The sequence below is a fragment of the Opisthocomus hoazin genome, chromosome 4 (assembly GCF_030867145.1).
Source record: "Opisthocomus hoazin isolate bOpiHoa1 chromosome 4, bOpiHoa1.hap1, whole genome shotgun sequence".
In the NCBI taxonomy this organism is placed as follows: Eukaryota; Metazoa; Chordata; class Aves; order Opisthocomiformes; family Opisthocomidae; genus Opisthocomus; species Opisthocomus hoazin.
This window is the reverse complement of record NC_134417.1, coordinates 95,461,652-95,480,155: the sequence shown is the minus strand read 5'-3', so window position 1 is coordinate 95,480,155 and position 18,504 is coordinate 95,461,652. Positions and strand designations below refer to the sequence as shown.

The window sequence follows — 18,504 nt, the reverse complement described above, 5'->3', positions numbered from 1 at the left end:
TCTGCATCTGGCAGTCTTCCAGAGTTGTTAAAGACTTGTATGAAGGAACAGACATGAGGCTGTCTTAATCTGCAGAAGACACTGGCTGGTTGGGGTCGCAGCCCCAGCTGCAGCTAATGCAAGCAGGACAAATACCAAGTGTTCCCCTAGAACAAGCAGAGCCCATCTGCAAAAGCCCTAGCAAGGCTTGACCTGCCAGAAATGGTGCAAGCTGAGATGTGCAGGGACAAACATACCACACATTGCCCATGACCAGCCACATGCTGCACAGAAAAGTCATAGCTAGCATGTCATGCACAGATCAGAGCCCAGTCTGTAAAGAAGTGCTACATTGGTCTTCTCTTCTGGAGGTGCAGTGACCACAGCATAGTGGGTAGGCTACAGTGGGAGCAGAGGACATCAAGAATGGTACGAAGACAAGGAAATGACCAACAAAGAGCTCCACAAGACCTGGATCTGTATATCCCAAAGAAGATAAAAGAGTGGTGACAAAATAACGGTATCTAAACAAGGAAAAGTAACCTGAGCATCTGTCCTATGAGGAAAGGGTGAGCAAGCTGGGACTGTTCAGCTGGGAGAAGTCTCAGGGGTATCTTATCACTGTAGGTAAACACAGAATCACACAATCACAGAATGTTCGGAGTTGGAAGGGACCTCTGTGAGTCATCTAGTCCAACCCCCCTGCCGAAGCAGGGTCACCTACAGAAGGCTGCACAGGACCTTGTCCAGGCGGGTCTTAAATATCTCCAGAGAAGGAGAATCCACAACCTCCCTGAGCAGCCTGTTCCAGGGCTCCGTCACCCTCAGAGTGAAGAAGTTCTTCCTCATGTTCAGATGGAACTTCCTGTGCTTCAGTTTGTGCCCATTGCCCCTTGTCCTGTCGCTGGGCACCACTGAAAAGAGTTTGGCCCCATCCTCCTGACACCCACTCTTGAGATATTTATAAGCATTTATTAGATCCCCTCGCAGCCTTCTCCAGGCTGAACAAGCCCAGCTCCCTCAGCCTTTCCTAGTAGGAGAGATGCTCCAGTCCCCTCACCATCCTTGTAGCCCTCCGCTGGACTCTCTCAAGTAGCTCTTCATCTTTCTTGAACTGGGGAGCCCAGAACTGGACAGAGTACTCCAGATGGGACCTCACTAGGGCAGTGTAGAGGGGAAGGAGAACCTTCCTCGACCTACTGGCCACACTCCTCCTAATGCATCCCAGGATCCCATTGGCTTTCTTGGCAGACAGGGCACGCTGCCGGCTCATGGTCAACATGTCGTCCACCAGGACACCCAAGTCCCTCTCCACAGAGCTGCTCTCCAGCAGGTCCGCCCCAAGCCTGTACTGATGCATGGGGTTGTTCCTCCCCAGGTGCAGGACCCTGCACTTGCCCTTGTTAAACCTCATCAGGTTCCTCTCTGCCCAACTCTCCAGCCTGTCCAGGTCACGCTCCTCCTTTCCCACCTATATACTTCTGAACAGCCTGTAGCCATTGATAGCCACACTCTAGTCATGGGATTCATCCCACCAAGTTTCAGTAATGGTAATTAGTTCATAGCTTTCTAGCAGCACGGTAGCTTCCAACTCCTCCTGCTTATTGCCTGTGCTGTTCGTGTAGAGGCATTTCATCTGGGCTGTTGGACGTGTCACCTTCTTAGTGGAACACCCCTTATTGTTGATGACTTTGTTGGTGATGGTTTCCCTCTGGAGATCTCACACTTGCTTGGCTTTCTTTCTCTCTTTCTGCCCTTCTCTTTCTCTCTTCTCCCCTTTCACCCTTCTCCCCTTTCTCCCTCTTTCTGTCTGATCCCAGTTATGGTTCCTGAACAATGTCTCTAATCAGCATGGGGAACAACTGTGCTGCAGTTGAGAAGCTAGATGGAGTGAACACGTTGGTGCTCCTAGGAGACCTTATCCAGATAGGAACAGCAGACAACTTTGCAGACCAGGTGTGGGCATTGCTTTGGGAATGTTGCCAAGAATACCCAGTCTTGGTTTGCTGGCTGGTGAGGGTGAGGGTGCTTCACATGTGCGTTGCCTGTGGTTTCTGCCTCCCCTGTGGGGCCTGGGGCTAAAGTGCAAGGGGAGATGGTGCAGAGGTGCCTGCCTCAGCTGCTGCCATACTGGCTGCTGAAACAGCTGGTGTCTTAGATGGCTGTGTGCCCTTAGGAAACCCATCAGCCTTCAATCACCAGCTCTCAGAAAGTATTCCTTTGCTGTATGTGCCCAGTGGGCAGCTGGGAGGTGAGAACACTGTAGGTACTGCTGAGAGCCCTTTCTGGATGCAAAGAAAGCCTTTGCTTGTCAATCTGGGAAAACGAGCAGTTTTTGGATCAGGAGGACCCAGCTTGGGGGCTGCTTCTAGGCACTCTGCTGAACCACGAAGGTCACAGAGGTTGGCACACAAGGCAGGCCCCTGTTACTGCTGGCCTTGTGCAAGGCTTATCAAAAAGACAGGTATGTGGTGTTGCTCTAGAATGCTAGCTTTGCCCTTAAGTCCTAAGATGGACCACTCTGAGTTTTCCTCTTTAAGTTGTAATCTTTCCCTATTTTGGAAACCCCGGTTTAGGATAGGTCCTTTTTGTCTCTGAAATCTTGTCAGCAGCAAAACTATCCACCTGGGAATGTTCTTTCTACTATTAATACGGATCCTGGATTCTCATTGCTCCAGCCACAGCTCTGCCAGGGCTAGTTCTAAAATATATTCCCCAGCCATGAGACGGTGTCTCCTCAGTGACTGCAGACAGGTTTTGCTGTAGGAAGCTGAGGACAGAATCACATGGGGCAACTCAACAGTGGGGCGAAAGCTTGTGAGACTGTATTTGCAGAGGCCACCTTGGATGCTCCTTGCATCCAGGTTGCCTGCTGAGCCAGCACTCACCTATTAGCAATTACCCACCAGGCTGAGCGCGTCTGCAGAGCCTCATGGCTCAAGCCAGGGTTGTTTCATATTGAACTGCTTGATGGGTGTAACAGAGTCTGTTTCTGATACAAGCCTGGCTTCTGTTAACACAACGTCACAGCCACAGCCAGACCATTCTCTAGACTTTCCAAACTTCAAGTAAATAATTTTGCAACATTACCCTTGCTTTTAATATGTTTAGTAGCTATATTGCAGGAATGCCTAGAGGCCATGACTAGATTTAGTCCTGTTGTGCTAGATTCTGTGTAGAGATTGTAAGTGGAGCAAGTAAAGGCATAAAGTTAAGGTTGCATAGCAGTTTCCATTAGAAAGACCTGCTTTCATTTGCCAGTCAGTTATCAAACTTAAACTGTTGCAGTTTTGGTTTGCCATGCTGTGTGCCTGTCTCAGACTGAACTTTTCCCATTACAGCTACAGCAAAAATTAATTGGCCTCTACTTAGCCAGCAGCCTGTGTAGCAGGAATACGATCTAGACTCCCCACCTTGAGCAGCTTATAGTGCAGGAAGAAGAGCAGAGCTCGCCCACATTTTCTTCTTCTGCCCAGTAGCAGAGGGTCGACTTTTCCTAAATTACCAGCCTCTGATGATCCCATTTTTCATGTACGAAGCAAGCACATTTTTAGAGATGTCAAGTGTGGAGCAGGACACTTTCCAGTCTTGCCTACTGACTCCAGAAAGGACTTTTCCATACTCACATGTCTGCAGCAAGGACCAGAGAAGAAGAGGAGGAAGAAGCTTCAGCATTTCTAGTGCGGAAAAAAGACAAGAAGAGGGGTGGGAAGCAGAGGCAGACTGTCGAAGGAGGGCTAACTCAGACAGTGACATGCTGGAGGAGTTGGGACAGGCTGGTCTGTACTGCTTAAGCACACTGCTTGCAGAGACTGGACATCAGTACTCCGGGCCCAGCCCCGTGAGACTCAGGGCCAAGGGCTAAGGCTGACAAACACAGAGTTGTGACCCAGCAACCCCAAAACAGAAGCAAGTAAGCAGGTCTCTTTCCGAGACTCTTTTTTAGCTCAGTGTCTGATAATATGTCCAGCAAGGTCCCGAGAGGTCTCTATCAACAGCTGAGAGTGCAACGAGACCAGGGGCTTTACAGATTGCACACGCTATTAACAGTTCCTGTGTACCTGGTGTGTTGGATGACGTGTCTTCAGGCATGTTGAGGGAACATACCAGCTGCTTGTGAGTGGGGGATGGAGCCCAATAAACTGTAATAGAGTGGCTCCCCGCAGAGAAGGCGTGTGGGGAGGGAGAAACGCCCAGGGAGCGTACTGAACAGCGGAGGCCTGAGCCTCAAGTGGAAGCCATGGAAACTGCATTTCCACTAGACAGTGAGAAACTGGAAGATTAGACAGAGGATATAGAAACTGGGAAAGCCCGTGGAGGTCTAAGGGGTGGCAGAGTTATCATGTGCCACCCGGACCCTCACCCTTCCAGTCTGCCTAACCTTGCAGGGATGGTGGATGTGGGAGCTCTCAATCTGTGTCTTGTTCAATGAACACACTAGAGTACAATAGTAAAATATTTACTTTATTTTGCTTGCAACCTTTTTTTATTTTTTCCTAGTCCTTCAACCTTTTCTTCTCTGGATCTTTGCTTTACAATTTGGCAAATGAATTTATCCCTTAATTTACTGCAAAGTCTCATGAGACAAAGTAAACCAGAGCGGAGTAAGTTGTCAGGACCCTGAGTACATTCCCCTCCTCCCGGGAGTTTGGGTCTCTGGGGTCAGGGCCAATTTAGATGATGCAGCAGTCTGTCCTTGGGGAACCTCAGCAACAGCTTGCCCCTGTTTGGCTGAGGAGCTGCTTTTAAGCTCAGGCTCTCACCCTTAGTCTCCGACTGACCTACGCCGGAGGTACACCTGATCTCGTACCTCCCTGATGCTGACAAAGATCCCGACCCACTGATTTGACTTTCTGACCTGGCCTTGGACCTGCCTCACCACTTGGAGAGTGGAACTTGCTGGGTGATCACTGGGCTATTGGAGACCCTGGTTACTGTCACCAGATCTGCTCTGCTCGTCTTCCTTGAGTCCTGTGGGACTTAACCCTTGTCAGTGAAGCCACTGCCCTGCCTACCATGCTGCAACTCTTGTTCCCTGGCTTCCTGTCTCTATCGGAGCAGCCTGCCTTTGCTGTTCCTGGAATTGAACTGAGATTCACTGTTTGAAGAGAGGCAGGGGCTGCAGGTAATGCAAGTGTATGATCAGGTAAGCGGAACCTTAATCTTGGAGACATATGTAGGGACTTGTAGGGTGAAAGCTATCGATTTGCAGAGGTCAGTATGGGAGTTTGTGTTAGTGGCTTCAGAAAGGACCTGCTGCTTTGGGCACAGGCAGTCATCCTTTCTTGTGGGAGCTGTAGTTCATTCCCAGCTTTCTCATTTTCCCCAGCAAGGTCATTGAAGAAAGAAGTTCAGCTATCTCAAGTGTCTCTCAGATATCTTGAAAACTTATATGAGGGTGTGAGGCGTGGGTTGAAGGTTAAATGTAAAAGGTTCGTGGAAGAAGTGATCAAATTGCAATTGCTCAGGAGTTAGGAAACTGCTTGCATAGACCTGATTTGGACCCTTTTGAGTATAGGTCTTGAGATTCAGTGACTTACACATGGCTGTGCTTTCATTCTCTCTATGATTTTATGGGCTTTGATAGCAGTGGAATGAACCCAAGCTGTGTGCATGAAGATGACTCCAACCTGAAGGTTCCTTTCCCACAGAAACATTTGGTGGATGAGACAGGAGAGCTGGGCCAAGGACAGACAGAACATGGATGCTGACATGCAGATCTTGCGCATGTCCCTTACCATGTCACAACTGATTCCTGAGGTGGGATTCATCCAAATGCTTGTCACTGCCAGCCTCCTTCCCAGCCTGAAATTTGGGCCCTCATGCTAGACTAGAGGCCGAATGGCTTATGCCCTACAAACACAGACATCTCTTCCTCAGTGATCCAAGGGCCATCGGTTACTGGGAGGTGTCTGCATCAGAGTGGTGAGAGGGATCACTCTTTGGAACCTCAGTTTTATGATTCAATATTTGAGTCCAGATGATTATTTTAACACTGACTTCTCCACATCTCTGTTTCCCTGGCTGGGAGTAGGGCAGGTTCTGCCACAGAGGGATATTTCCGTGAGACTGCAAGGATGTGCCGTAGAGAAAGGCATAAAAGACTCGAAAGAAAGAGGAGGCTCTGTGCAGGCCCTTGGTACTTCGGTCATAGCTGTACCCTGGGGATTCAGGTTGTGCCTATTTAGTGGAGGAAGGCCGAGTACCACACCATCAGCCTGGCAGACCCGTTTGGCCTTATTTACATGCTTCACACAGGATTCAAGTGTCCAGCTCCATGAGTGGACTGTCACGTCCCACACAAACGTGACCTCCTTCGGGACAGAGTAGGAGAGGGTTGTGGTGAAGAAATCTGCATATTCACAGAGATATCGATGCCACCAGGAAGCCTGGGTTTCTAAGAAGCCAGAGGTACTGCATCTCTTGTCAAAGGGTGAGTGCAGGCAGGAACGCGCAGGGTTCCTGCGAGGAGGACTACCCCTGAGCGAGAGCTGGCGGTCTGGTGTGTAGCTATGCCACTGAAAATGCAGTCAGAGTGAGTTTAGACACAGCTTCAGTTCTGGCATTCCTCAGCTTCTGAGTGCTTTACGTAGTAATCCTGATGCTGATGCTCCTCTGAAGCAGGGCTCTAGTTTGCTCAATGTTCAGCATATTACAGGCCCGGTGAGCCGAGCTGGGGGGGGGGGCGGGGGGGGGGGGGAAGTACTCCATTTTAGCGTGGGGACTCCCCACAAGGAGACACCCTCTCCAGGACACGCAGCAGGGCAAGGCAGAGCTGTGGAGCTCTCGCCGCAGCCCAGGAGCGTTCGCCTTGCACTGGTCTCACTCGCTCCGTAGTGAGCCGTGTGCAGAAGGGCCCATCCGCAGCCAGCCCGGGGTGCCGGGCTGACACACGGCGATGCGCGGGTGGGGGGCAGAGCCCAGGGGCTCTGTGCAGCCGCGGCGCCAAGCGGGCCGGTCTGGAGACCCCCCCCACACGGCCGACGGGTCCGGGCAGGCTGCAGCCGCCTGGGCCGGCGCCCCGGGCTGCGGCCACGCTCCGAGCCGCCTGCCTGGCGCTGCCCCGACGGAGCCGGGCCCGGGAGACCTCCGCGGTGCACGGCGCCGGGGCCGCGGGGCAGCCGCAAGGGGGGGGCGGGGACCCTCACTCCCCGCTCGGGCTCCAGCGCGGCTCCGGGCGGCCCCGCGCCCTCCTCGCTCGCCCGTCCCGTGGAGACCCCGCTCCGAGCCCGCCGCCGGGCGCCGCCCCCTGCCCGGCGGACCCCCGCGCCCGGGACGGAGACGGGCCGTCGTCCGGCACAGCACCGTGGCCCCGGAGCGGCGGGGCCGCGCCCGGCTGCCGGGTCCGGTCGGCGCCCGACGAGGGCCGGTCCGTCGGGGCGCTCCAGCCCGCCCGGCGCCGTCGGCCCCGGGCCGCTCCCCGCCGGGCTCTGCCGGCAGGAACGGGCGGGTACCGTCAGGAGCGTCGGCTCGGGCCGGCTCCGAGCAGCCGTGGCGCCGGGTCAGAGCGCGCCCGGCTCTCCCCGTCCGTTGTCCCGGGCCCGGGGGCGGCCCGACGAAGGATGTGCCGAGCGGCGCGGCCCCGTCCCGTCCCCACAAAAGCGCCCTTGTGCTGGCCCCGTAATTGCTAATCATCAATCACCATTAATAACAGCTGATGAGGCGGGAGGGGGAGGCGCCTTCCCAGGGGCCGGCCGCGCCGGGGGGAGCGGGGAGCCTTGCCCCGCCGGAGCGGGCGCTGAAGGAGGAACTCGACCGTGATGTGCGGAAGATGGATGAGAGCAGAGGGCGACACCCCCGCCCGCCTCCCCTCCCCTCTCCTCTCCTCTCCTCTCCTCTCCTCCTCCCCTCCCTTCCCTTCCCCTCCCTCCCCTCCGCGGCCCGGCCCGGCCCCCCCGCGGCGGGGCGGGCGGGCGGGCGGCTCCGAGCGCGCCTCCACTCCGCCGCGCCGAGCCAGCGAGCGGGCAGGCGGGCGGCAGCTCTCGCCGGGCGCCGGAGCCCACGGGAGGCGGCGGGCGCGGGCCGGGGCCGGGGCCGCGGCGGGGCCCCGCGGCGGCGGCGGCGGCGGCGGCGAGTTGGCGGCGGCCCGAGCTCGCCGGAAAGTTGGTGCCGGCGGAGCCGGCGGCGCCCGCTCGCCATGCAGAGACCCAGCGGCCAGGGGACCGCCTTCTCCATCGACTCGCTCATCGGGACGCCGCCGCCGCGCTCCGGGCACCTGCTCTACACCGGGTACCCCATGTTCATGCCGTACCGGCCGCTGGTGCTGCCGCAGGCGCTGTCCCACGCGCCCCTGCAGTCGGGGCTGCCGCCGCTGGCGCCGCTGGCCTCCTTCGCCGGCCGCCTCACCAACACCTTCTGCGCCAGCCTGGGCCAGGCCGTGCCCTCCATGGTAGCGCTCACCACGGCCCTGCCCAGCTTCTCCGAGCCCCCCGACGGCTTCTACCCGCCGCAAGAGCTGCCCCCGCCGCGCGCCAACCCCGACGCCGGCTGCCGGCGGGGCACCGAGGGCCTGGAGGCGGAGGAGCTGCCCCCGGGGCGCGACAAGGGGCCGCCCGAGCCACCGCTGCACTTCCCGGACCCCTTCCCCGGCCTGGCAGGTAAGAGCGGCGCGGGCCAGCCCCGCCCGGCGAAGACCAGCTCGTCTGCGGCGAGCGCCGGCCCGCCTCGCCCGGGGCTCCCGCAGCCCCGAGGGGCCCCGCGGCGGGCAGCGCCGCCCGCCCGGCCCCTGTCCGGCCTCCCTCCGCCGCCGGGCCCAGCGGCGGCTGAGGGCGGGCAGCACCGCGGGCCCCCGAGCTCGCCGGGACAGGAGCCGCGGAGCCGGGAGCCCTGGGGGCCGGGGCGCGGCGGGCTGGACGGCGGGGCCGCGGTGGGCCGGGGCGGCGGGACCTGCCCGCGGCTGCGCTCCCTCTCTGTCCTGTCGGGCCGGGCCGGTTGCCCTCCGCTCCGGGCCGGCTCCGCAGGGTCCCACCCGCAACTTTCGCGGCTGGGAGACAAACTCCGGGCCGCGGGGCGGGAGAGCCGCGAGAGCCCCCGGTCAGGGCGTCCGCCCCGGCGGGACCCGGAGCGGCGCGGGACCCGGGAGCCGGGAGCCGCTTCCGGCCCGGCGGCGCGGAGCTCTCCGAGGTCCTGGCAGCCGGCCTGGGGCGGGGCGCCGCGCTGTCCCGGGCCGCCGGGCTGCGCGCAGCCCTCCCGCACGGCCCGGGCCCGGTCGCGGCGGCTGCGGGGCGGGCTGCCTCTTGCCCCCGACGCGATGCCGCGTCCCAGGGGGACCGCGGGGCTGCGGGGTCCCTCGCTCGCCCGCAGCCCGCCCCGGGCAGGGCTCTGCCGCCCTCCCGCCGTCGTCGTGCGGCGGTTGCCGGCGCTTCGAGCCCCTCCCGAGCCCGCGATGCGCGGGGCATCTCCCGTGCCGCCCGGCTCCCCGTGCTGCCCGGAGCTTTGCTTCCTCTCGTCTCGGTCCGCCGCCCCGCGCTGCTGTGTCCGCTGTGCCCGCGTCCTCGGCACCTGCTTTGCCCGACGGCGCGGGCAGGCGGCGACTCCACTACCGGGACCCCGTCGGTGCTGGCCGGGGGCGGCTCCCGCCGCCGTGGCGAGGCCTCAGGGCCCTCGCCTTTGTGAGCCACGGCCGCTCCCCCGAGCGTGCAGGCATCAGCCTCGGTGACTTGTTGCTCTGTGTTTCTCAGGCAGCTGCAGCTCTTGCTCTCTTCCACCTCAGCTCTTGCCGCACAGGGCTTGAAGCGTCCCTTCTGCAGTGAGACTGAGACAAACCAACTGCTAGCTTTCTCTGACGTGGTCTGTCCTGAAAGCTGTCTCCCCTGGTCACCCATGAGATCCGTCTTTGTCTCACAGGCTTCCTAGCAGGGGTGCGTGCTGAGAAGTCTCTGCTGCTTCTTGCAGTGCTTTGCTGCTTGTTCTGCACCCTCCCTTTAGCCTCGCCTGGATAAGCCCGGGTTTCTTGCTTGCCCTGCCTTGTTCTTACCTCAGAAGACTGTTTCCTTCACTCAGGTATCCCTTGAACCTCATCCCTCAGCAGGACAACCAGGCCATTTTGCCTCTCCACTGCCTTTGTGGATTATTGGGTCTTTGGTGTTCCTCTGGTGCTCCCAGGCCTCTGTGCTGAGTCAAAAGCCCAGTGTGATCTCACTTTTGTTATGAAAGTCTCCTCAGGGACAGAACTGCTCTGACCAAAACCGTCTGTATCACCACATCTTCCCAGTCAAATGAACAGCATTGTGCTTGCTCTCCCTCCATGGCTCCTCCATAGCTAAGCCATGTTCTCTCCTCCCAAGGGACTCAGATGAGCTGTCCCAGACAGTGGCCGTTTCTGATATTGAGAAACTGTGTCTCTAAGACTTACCCTGTTGTGACTGGCTCATGTGATGGAAGGAAATAAGTCTTGCTACTGCTGTTCGTTCGCTGCTGCCTATTAGCTGTCTCTCAGCACTGTGCTTGCTCTGGAGCCATGAAGGATGCTTGTCCTTTTGCACAAGCATGCGCTTATGTGGACCTGAGCCAGTGGGCTGCTCTGCCCAGGTCCAAGAGTATTTGTCAGGCCAGATGTTCCCACCTTCTCCTTTACCTAATGTTTCTCCTGACTGTACCAGCCAGAGCCCTTGGAGGTGGACAACAGGGTTTGTTTTACCAACCATCTCAGATGAAAGCTAGGATGGTTGCTGTGGGCTTTTTCCACAATGAAGGGAGAGAAAGATGATTCATGTCAAAAGGAGGCATCAAAAACTATCAACAATGCAGTTTGCACTAGCATCCTATCTGTGGCCTTGGCCAAAAGCAATTGTCCAGGGAAGAGTAAGAGAGCACAACCTGTGCAATACTTTCTAAAAATGACACCTCCCTCGCATCCAACCACCTGCACTTCAGGGGCTTCCTGAGCCAGGTGTTGTTTCCGTATATTTAATAATCTTTGACCAATTCCTCTTCTGTGACCTTATCTGGTTTCTCCTAGAGTCCACCAGAAAGGAGAGATAAACTTTGCATCAGCCACATCCTGGGGCAAGGTGTTCCACAGATCTCTTATCTGTAGAAGAACCATGCAAAGAAGAAATGCCTCCTTTTGTCTGTTTTGTTGACATCAAGTAAATTATACCCTAAAGTGACTATTTCTGTCCCTGGGCTCCATTAGTATCTCCATCATGCAGGTGTGTTATGGAGAGAAGATCCATTGCTTGCCAGATCAGCCAAAGGAATCTGTGCTCTATTTTAGGGCCTCTCTCTGCATCTACTATGTTTCAAACTTTCTTCCAGCTGTTGTCACACTTCTTGAGAGGGGAGAGGTGAGTAGGGAAACTGGTGATAAGAAGCAGCAAAGCTTGGAGTTTGGTTTGTTACTACATCTGCAACAAAGAGTATGACCCTCAGCATTAAGGTACTCTACACCTCCAGCTCTCCAAGCCTCTCCTGAGAGCATGTTTGTTCCTGAGCTGTAGAGGTCTTCACCAAGGTCCAGACAGTGGTCTGAGACCTTCTCTTGGGTTGGTGCAGTAACTTCACGTTCAGTGAAGGCGAAATTTCCCATTGTTCCCTATGAACATAATAAGGACCTCTTGTGCGCTTACCAGCACAGGACTGTTCTGGCTGTCACAATATCCATTCTCGATCCGGGTCCCCTGATCATGCTTTAATAACTTTGTTAGCTGTGATCCCCAACTCTACTCACCATGCTAACCACATCCATAAGATGATCAACAAACAGCTGGGACTTTGTGAAGAGCAAAGCAATGGGTCAATCCTATTCTTCATCTACTGCCTTCTCGCTGATTTTTTGAAGTCACAGTGCTTTGCTTCATGACAGCTTCACTTCCTGTTCAAAGGCCTCTGAAAGTCTCGGTATACCCTACCACCAAATGAGTGAGTTCTCTTGCCTCCATTACTTCCTCGATGGGGATATACTGGGTGACTAACAGACCAATATACCAATTTTCTTTGTGAAAACCTCTGGTTTAGACTCTGTCATCAGATAGTCCTGAGTTCCTTACTGCAAACCCAGCCTTTTTCTAAGACACAAATGTGAGCCACGTTAGTCTGCTAGAGCCAGTTTAAAATTTGGAGTCTGGTTAAGAAGAGTGTATCCAGAGATAGTACCTGTTCTGCAAAGTGAGATGTTGCAGTTGGTAGCTCAGCCTTCTTCCAGTCTCTTGGGGCACAGTTTGGGCCTGCAGGAGCAAACTGCCAGATCAGCACTGTTTAATAGTGTGGCTGCTGTGATGCCATCCTCCATTGCTGGGGCAGCGCAGAGTCAGGGCAGGATCTATGAGTACTGTTGGTAAAGACACTGACATCCTCATAAAAGCGCTCTTGTCAGGCCTTGTGCTCCAATGGACAGAGGTGGTACACAGAAATAACAGCTCTCGTTTTCTTTAGCAAAGTGCTTGCATGAGACTGTGGTTTGACAGCCAAAGTGCTCCGTGCCACCTGCTGCTAGTCCTCAGCCCCAAAAGCACAAATTCTCTGGGTCTTTACTATACCTGTGCATAAGTGAGATTTCTCCCCCTGCCCCTGACCCTCCAGAAGAAAGAGGTTACTGTCTGTTCTTCTACACCAGGATAGAGATGAAGGTGTTTCTTTCCCGCTATATGAAGCAGGGAGAGGATTCCATATCTCCAAAGCCACCCACCGACTCTCAAGAAGCCACAGACTTGCTGCAGGATTGGCAAGGGATGTGGGACCTCCACAGCAGCCAGACTCCTACAAATGTCTCCTGGGCTCAAGCAGTTTCTTGTAGTTGCTGCTTGTGTATTTGCAACCCTGCACCTTCAGGCATCTGAGGGATGTTCTGCCTTTCCTGCTGAGCTGAGCTGAGCTGTCTAGAGATCCAGTGGTCCAGGGTGTGTGTGCCAGTGCCTGGACGCTGCTTGGAAGATTGGAGAGCTGCTGCTTCTTCTGCATGTAGGATTATATTGAGAGAGGCAGTACTTCAAGACCAGCTCCTTCCAGCAGTGATTCCTGCTGTTGGGCCAGACTTGGGAATTTACTGGTCTCTTCCAGTCTCACTCAGCATGACAGAAAATCTTCTTCATCTGCTTCTGCATAGCTGTGGATCCTCTCCCTCCACAACCCCTGGCTGTGGGCAAGGAGCATCTTCTCACTTTGATCTCCTCCAAAGCCTTTGTTTGAGCCCTTCTACCAAGGAAGTGACTGGCTTACAGGCCTCTTTCCTCCCCACTGTCCCCCCCACCCATGTCCTCACTTGCTCCATGGCTATTTAATCATTCAGGCAGCAGTTTGGGACACAAGAAGCTGGCAAGAAGATTCATACCCCTGTACCCTATCAGTATCCTTGCAGGCAATGCAACAGAGGTGTCTGCAGTGGTCCCAGCGCTGCCTCCTGTCTGGGTGGCCTGGGATGAGGTCCTGTCTGTTGAGTGATGTTGGCAGCCTCTAGCCTGCCCCTCTGCACAGACTGTTGGGGGGAGCTAAGCCTTGAGCATCAGCTGCATAAGCACCTTGTTCCCTGGCTTCGCAGCTCTGCTGTAGTGTGTCCTGAGGTTAAGGAGAGACAGCTGGCAGCAGGACACCCCATGTCCTGCAGAGCCCTGCACAGAGGTTTGCTGGGCTGGAACTGGCTCAGGCTGCTTGTTTCCAGCACAGTCCTTCAGCTGCTCTTGGCTGGCTTCTTCCCGGGGGAACAGCATCGATGGTCAGGTGCTGTGGGATGGGACAGAGGGAGGGCTGAGCTGAGGGGCAAGGTACAGGCTTCCTTTCTGGGTGCGCAGGTCCGAACAAGTCCTGGAAGGGTTGCAGTGTGCTCTGCTGGAATGAGGCAGTGATGCTGCTGCGGCTGGGCTGTGGGATGGGGAAGGCGGCTGCTGCTGTGATGCTCACACATAGGGCCGGCCAGGCTGCAGGCAGCGGGAAGCAGACGGCGCGGGGCTCTGGGACAGCAGCAGCCGGTGCTGCCTGCAGCGGGGCCGAGTGCGGGGGCCGGGGAAGCTGCTGCTGCAGCGGGCAGCGCGGGCGGCCCCTGGGCTGCGGGGACGCGGAGGCAGCCAGCGCTTGCAGACCCCGCCGCCGCGGGAGGAGCTGCAGCCGCCCGCCGCGATCCCCGGCGCCGGGGTGGGGGGGGGGGGGGGGGATGGGGGGAGCCCGTCGGGGAGCCGTCGGGCGCTGACGCTGTGTGCCCCGCAGATGGGAAGGCGTACAGCTCGGACGAGGAGAAGCTGGAGGTGAAGTCGGCGGCGACGCCGTGCAGCGAGCGTGAGGAGGAGAGCTCGGCGGGCGACAGCGAGGAGGAGCCTTTCCTGGACGGGGCGGCCGCGGCGGGGGCCAAGGGGAAGGGCAAGGGCGGCCCCGCGGCCGAGCAGACCCCGCCGGGCTCCGGGGCCGGGAAGAGCCGCCGGCGACGCACGGCCTTCACCAGCGAGCAGCTGCTGGAGCTGGAGAAGGAGTTCCACTGCAAGAAGTACCTGAGCCTGACGGAGCGCTCGCAGATCGCGCACGCCCTGAAGCTGAGCGAGGTGCAGGTGAAGATCTGGTTCCAGAACCGCCGCGCCAAGTGGAAACGCATCAAGGCGGGCAACGTGAGCAACCGCTCGGGCGAGCCTGTCCGCAACCCCAAGATCGTGGTGCCCATCCCCGTGCACGTCAACCGCTTCGCCGTGCGCAGCCAGCACCAGCAGATCGAGCAGGGCGCCCGGCCCTGAGCGCCGTCGGGGCTCTCGGACCCTGGGGCGGGCGGGCCGCCGGCAGCAGGGGCGAGCGGCGCGGCGGGGGCGCGGCCCGGGCGCCCGCCCGCACTCCTCTGTACATGTCCCTTATTTATTCCGTGTAAACTCTGTACATACGGCAGCGTGTCCGTCGGTCCGTGCCGCGGGGAGCGCGGGCCGCCTGCCCCCCGCAGGCTCCAGCCGCCAGCCGCGCCGGGACGGGCCGGGGCCGGGGCCGCGCTGCCCGCGGGCGCCCGCCCATGTATAGCTGTGATTTCAATAAATTATTTTCTATGGAGCGAGGCGAGGTTCTTCCGCGGTGCTGCCCGACCAGCCGCGCTGCAGGGACGGGCGGCCGCAGGGGCAAAGACAGGGGAAGGGGCAGGGGCAGGAGCAGAGACGGGCAGGGGATAGGGAAGGGGAAGGGGCTGGGGCAGAGGCAGGGGAGGGGACAGAGGCAGGGGCACAGACTGGGGCAGTGGGCGGCTGTGCCGACCTCGACGGGCGGCCGGGGAGGGCGGGAGGATCCGGGGCTCGCCCGCCCGTCGGCCGGTACCGGGGTCCGCGGACCCGACAGCTGTGCAGGGAGCAGCGGTGGTCTTGCGGGCTCCATCGGACCCGGTCCGGTGCCGGTGCCGAGACACGGGACGGGGCAGAGAAGCGAGGCAGGGGCTGGGAAGCGTCCGGGACCATCCCCGGGTCCGCCCTCCCGCCGGCGGGGAGGTGCGCGGGCCGGGGCCGTCCGTCCCCGTCTCCAGCAGCCCCTGCCACCACGGCCTGCCCCAGGCCAGCAGCGCTGCCCGGGGTCAGAGGGACCTGTGCGCTGGTCCCCGGAGCTCCGACACGGCTGCACTCCCTGCCCTGCCCCGGGAGAGCCGGCACCCGTGCTGCCCCAGGCCCTGGTACAGGAGGGACCCATCCCTGAGGTCTGCTTCGCATGATGGCAGATTGCCACCCTCCCTGAGGGCAAAGCCCTGCCCGCCTGATGGGCCTTGTGCCTTTGCTGGCCGCAGGGTGAGAAGCCTGTGCCCACAGCCTCCTCGGCCTCTGCCCGATCCAGACGGGATGCCTGCCTGCTGTCCCCAGCGCTGCCCCGGCGTCCTGTGCCAGCTCTGTGCACACTCAGTCCCACATGCCACCGCCGCATCTGAGCCCCAGCGATGCAATGTCCTCCAGCTCTTCAGGGCTGCACTGTCTGCTAGAAGAGTCCTGCCTTGAAGGCTTTCCTCCTCCCCAGCCCATGGGGAGTGAATGGAGAAATCCTCCTGCAGCTCAGGTGCCTTACTGCCACTGAATCCTGGGGCGGTGCAGGCTGCCAGGGCTGCCTGTCCCATGGCTGGGCTCAGGGTAAGGTGAGGGTCTTGCCCTTCCTTGGAAACCTCAGCCTGTCTCACCAGTAACAGCTGCTGCTTCTCTTACCACTCTGCTGAGGTTCCGCAGCAGTGAGCAGGGCCAGCGGGGACCAGGCACTGCTGGCACCGACACTGTGTCTCCTTGCCCCAGCCTGCAGCAGCTGCTGGGTCTCACTGCGCTGGTACAGGAGAGGGGTTTCAGGCTTGCTGGGCAGGGACTCTCTCATCTAGGCCAGCGAGGCTGGAACAGTCTGCTCTTGAGAGCTATTGCACGAGATGCTGCTTCTGAAGCCAGGGCCTATCTCACATGACTGAGCCCAACCCCAGAACCTGATGAAGAGCCAGTTTTGCACGGGGCACAGCTGCATGGACACTCCTGAGTCAACAGTGTGGAGGACCATATGATTCCACTGCTAATTAGGTGTCCAGCCACGAAAGCCTCTGTTGCTGGTTTGACAAACATCACCCAGCCCAGCCCATGGGGCAAGGGAGCTCGTGCATCTGTGCTGCAGTAACAGCACCCAATGTAATCCCACCAGAGGTTCCTGGACAGGGAGAAGGCTCTCTTCGAGGGTGTGGGACATGATGCTGCTGGGACACCAATTGCTCTTAGGTTTCATATGGAGTTCTGTTCACACAGGGCCCAGCTAGCCATTGGCACCCTTCCCTGGGAGACACAGCTTAGAAAGAGTGTGCAACACCCCTGACAGCAAGAGCCAAATTCACCTTGCTGGGTGCACTCCCTGATGCCACAGCAAGGGCTGGCCCATCTCCATGCTGCCTGGGGGATGGGGGTGTGCGTGTGTGTGCTCCCTCCCCATGGCCCTTCCCTGTTTGGCAGGTGTATTATCTTAATCTGGAGTGTGGACCCCGCACTCAGCCCGCGCAGCCCACTCCTCCTGCAGAGCCCTGTAGCCTCAGGGCACTGGTGGGTGGCTGTCCTTGTCGTGCAGCTACTGGCTCTGGCTGGCCTGCGTGAGGACAGCCACAGCTCAGAGCAGAGCAACTGTTAGGACAAAGCTGTGCTTCTGGATGTCCCGGGTGGGTGCTTCTTTCCATGAGATGTTTGTTGCAGGTCCTGAGACAGTTCTGCAGGATCTTTTCATGACCTGGATTTCTCAGCATTTGCTGGGAAGCAGAGCACAGCTGGCTTCCTGCAGCCATGGCAGGACAGTTTCTGCCTCTGTCTCCTGCACCACCAACCTGGAAAGGCGAATGCGTTCTCAGGAACTGCCTGGACTGGTGTTGCTCACAGCATCCCCAGTGTGGGCTTGGCCTGCTCAGGTAGGCATTCGCTCTGGATCACAGGAGGTAAATGTCCTCTGGTAGATGACCCCAGCTGCCCTACCCTCAGGGGAGCTGGCAGTTCCCTTCAACACACAGTGGTAGAGCTGCCTGCACCTGAAAACCACAGCTCAGGTACTCCCTGCTTCTCCCTCCTTGGGTCTGGGCTGGTCTGAGGCAGAGAATGGTAACTTGTCTACACTACATGGCTGCAAAAGGCAAGAACATCATTTGCACCAATTGCAGTAACTCCTGCATGTGAACTGATGCACTTACATCTGGGCCAGCTGGTGAAGGAGGGTGGGAAGGGCAGAGGGAGGCAGGATAAAGCAATTATGCAGCAATAAGCAGTGCTCTGTCACTATAAATGTGTCCACATGAGGGGCCTGTGCCACTGCAACCTAGCAGAGCACAGCAGTACAAGAATAAACACAGAGCTCTGAAAAATGCCCATAGCTGCAGGGTTGGGGCAGTGACACTGAAAGAAGTTAAATTTTATTTTAGGGCCCAAGAACCCGTTATTCTCGGCATTTCTAGCTGACACTGTGATTTGATATGTTCTGCCCCAGTGACAGCACCAGTTTATTGTGTTCTTAACCCATCGTTCTCCCCCCACTGGTCATGCCACTACCAACCTGAACTCTGTGTGCAAAGCAGCCCAACTCTGACCTCATACTTGTTCATTGACTGCCTGTAGACTGGATTGGAGAACTGGAGCTTTCAGCTTCTTAGCAGTTACTTGGTTTTCGGCTTTTTTTGTTACTGAGTTAGAGCAGTCCCAGAGCAGTCACAGTGCAACCCCACGAACAGTTGTGTTAATATAACTGCAAGTGCTGCAGCGAGGTGAAGCTCAGTCTGGTGCTGATGGAGGTGACAGGCTCACTGCTGTCACCAGGGGTGTTGGGGTGCAGAGCAGCTGAGTGCTCCTTGCACTGTGCAGAACAGAGCTCCCCTGTGAACCTTGTGCTTTGCAATGACTCTGATGCCTCCTGCATAGCACGGAGCAAAGCACTGCAGCACACCAGTGGCTGCAGCGAATGGCACTGTCCACACTGCACGAAGTGGTTACAGAACCTCCCCCAAACAGAAATGCTGCTGGGGCCGAGGGTGCAGCATGCCCCACAAGCTACGGTTATAGGTACTGAATCATTTAGACCTGGGTGGGTGGGAGGAGGAGAGCAACAATGAAAAACTGGGCAGAGAAGACAGACCCTGGCATGACAGAGCCATGC

At 57.9% G+C, this 18,504-nt stretch overlaps 1 protein-coding gene across 1 annotated transcript; it reads left to right on the top strand.

Annotated features, from left to right (window-relative positions):
* Positions 1-7,750: 7,750 nt before the first annotated feature.
* On the top strand, positions 7,751-14,633 carry GBX1 (gastrulation brain homeobox 1). The gene is given in 5 exon segments (XM_075417506.1): positions 7,751-7,802; positions 7,840-7,886; positions 7,888-8,046; positions 8,048-8,576; positions 14,119-14,633. Coding segments are annotated over 5 exon segments (1,302 nt in total).
* Positions 14,634-18,504: the final 3,871 nt, after the last annotated feature.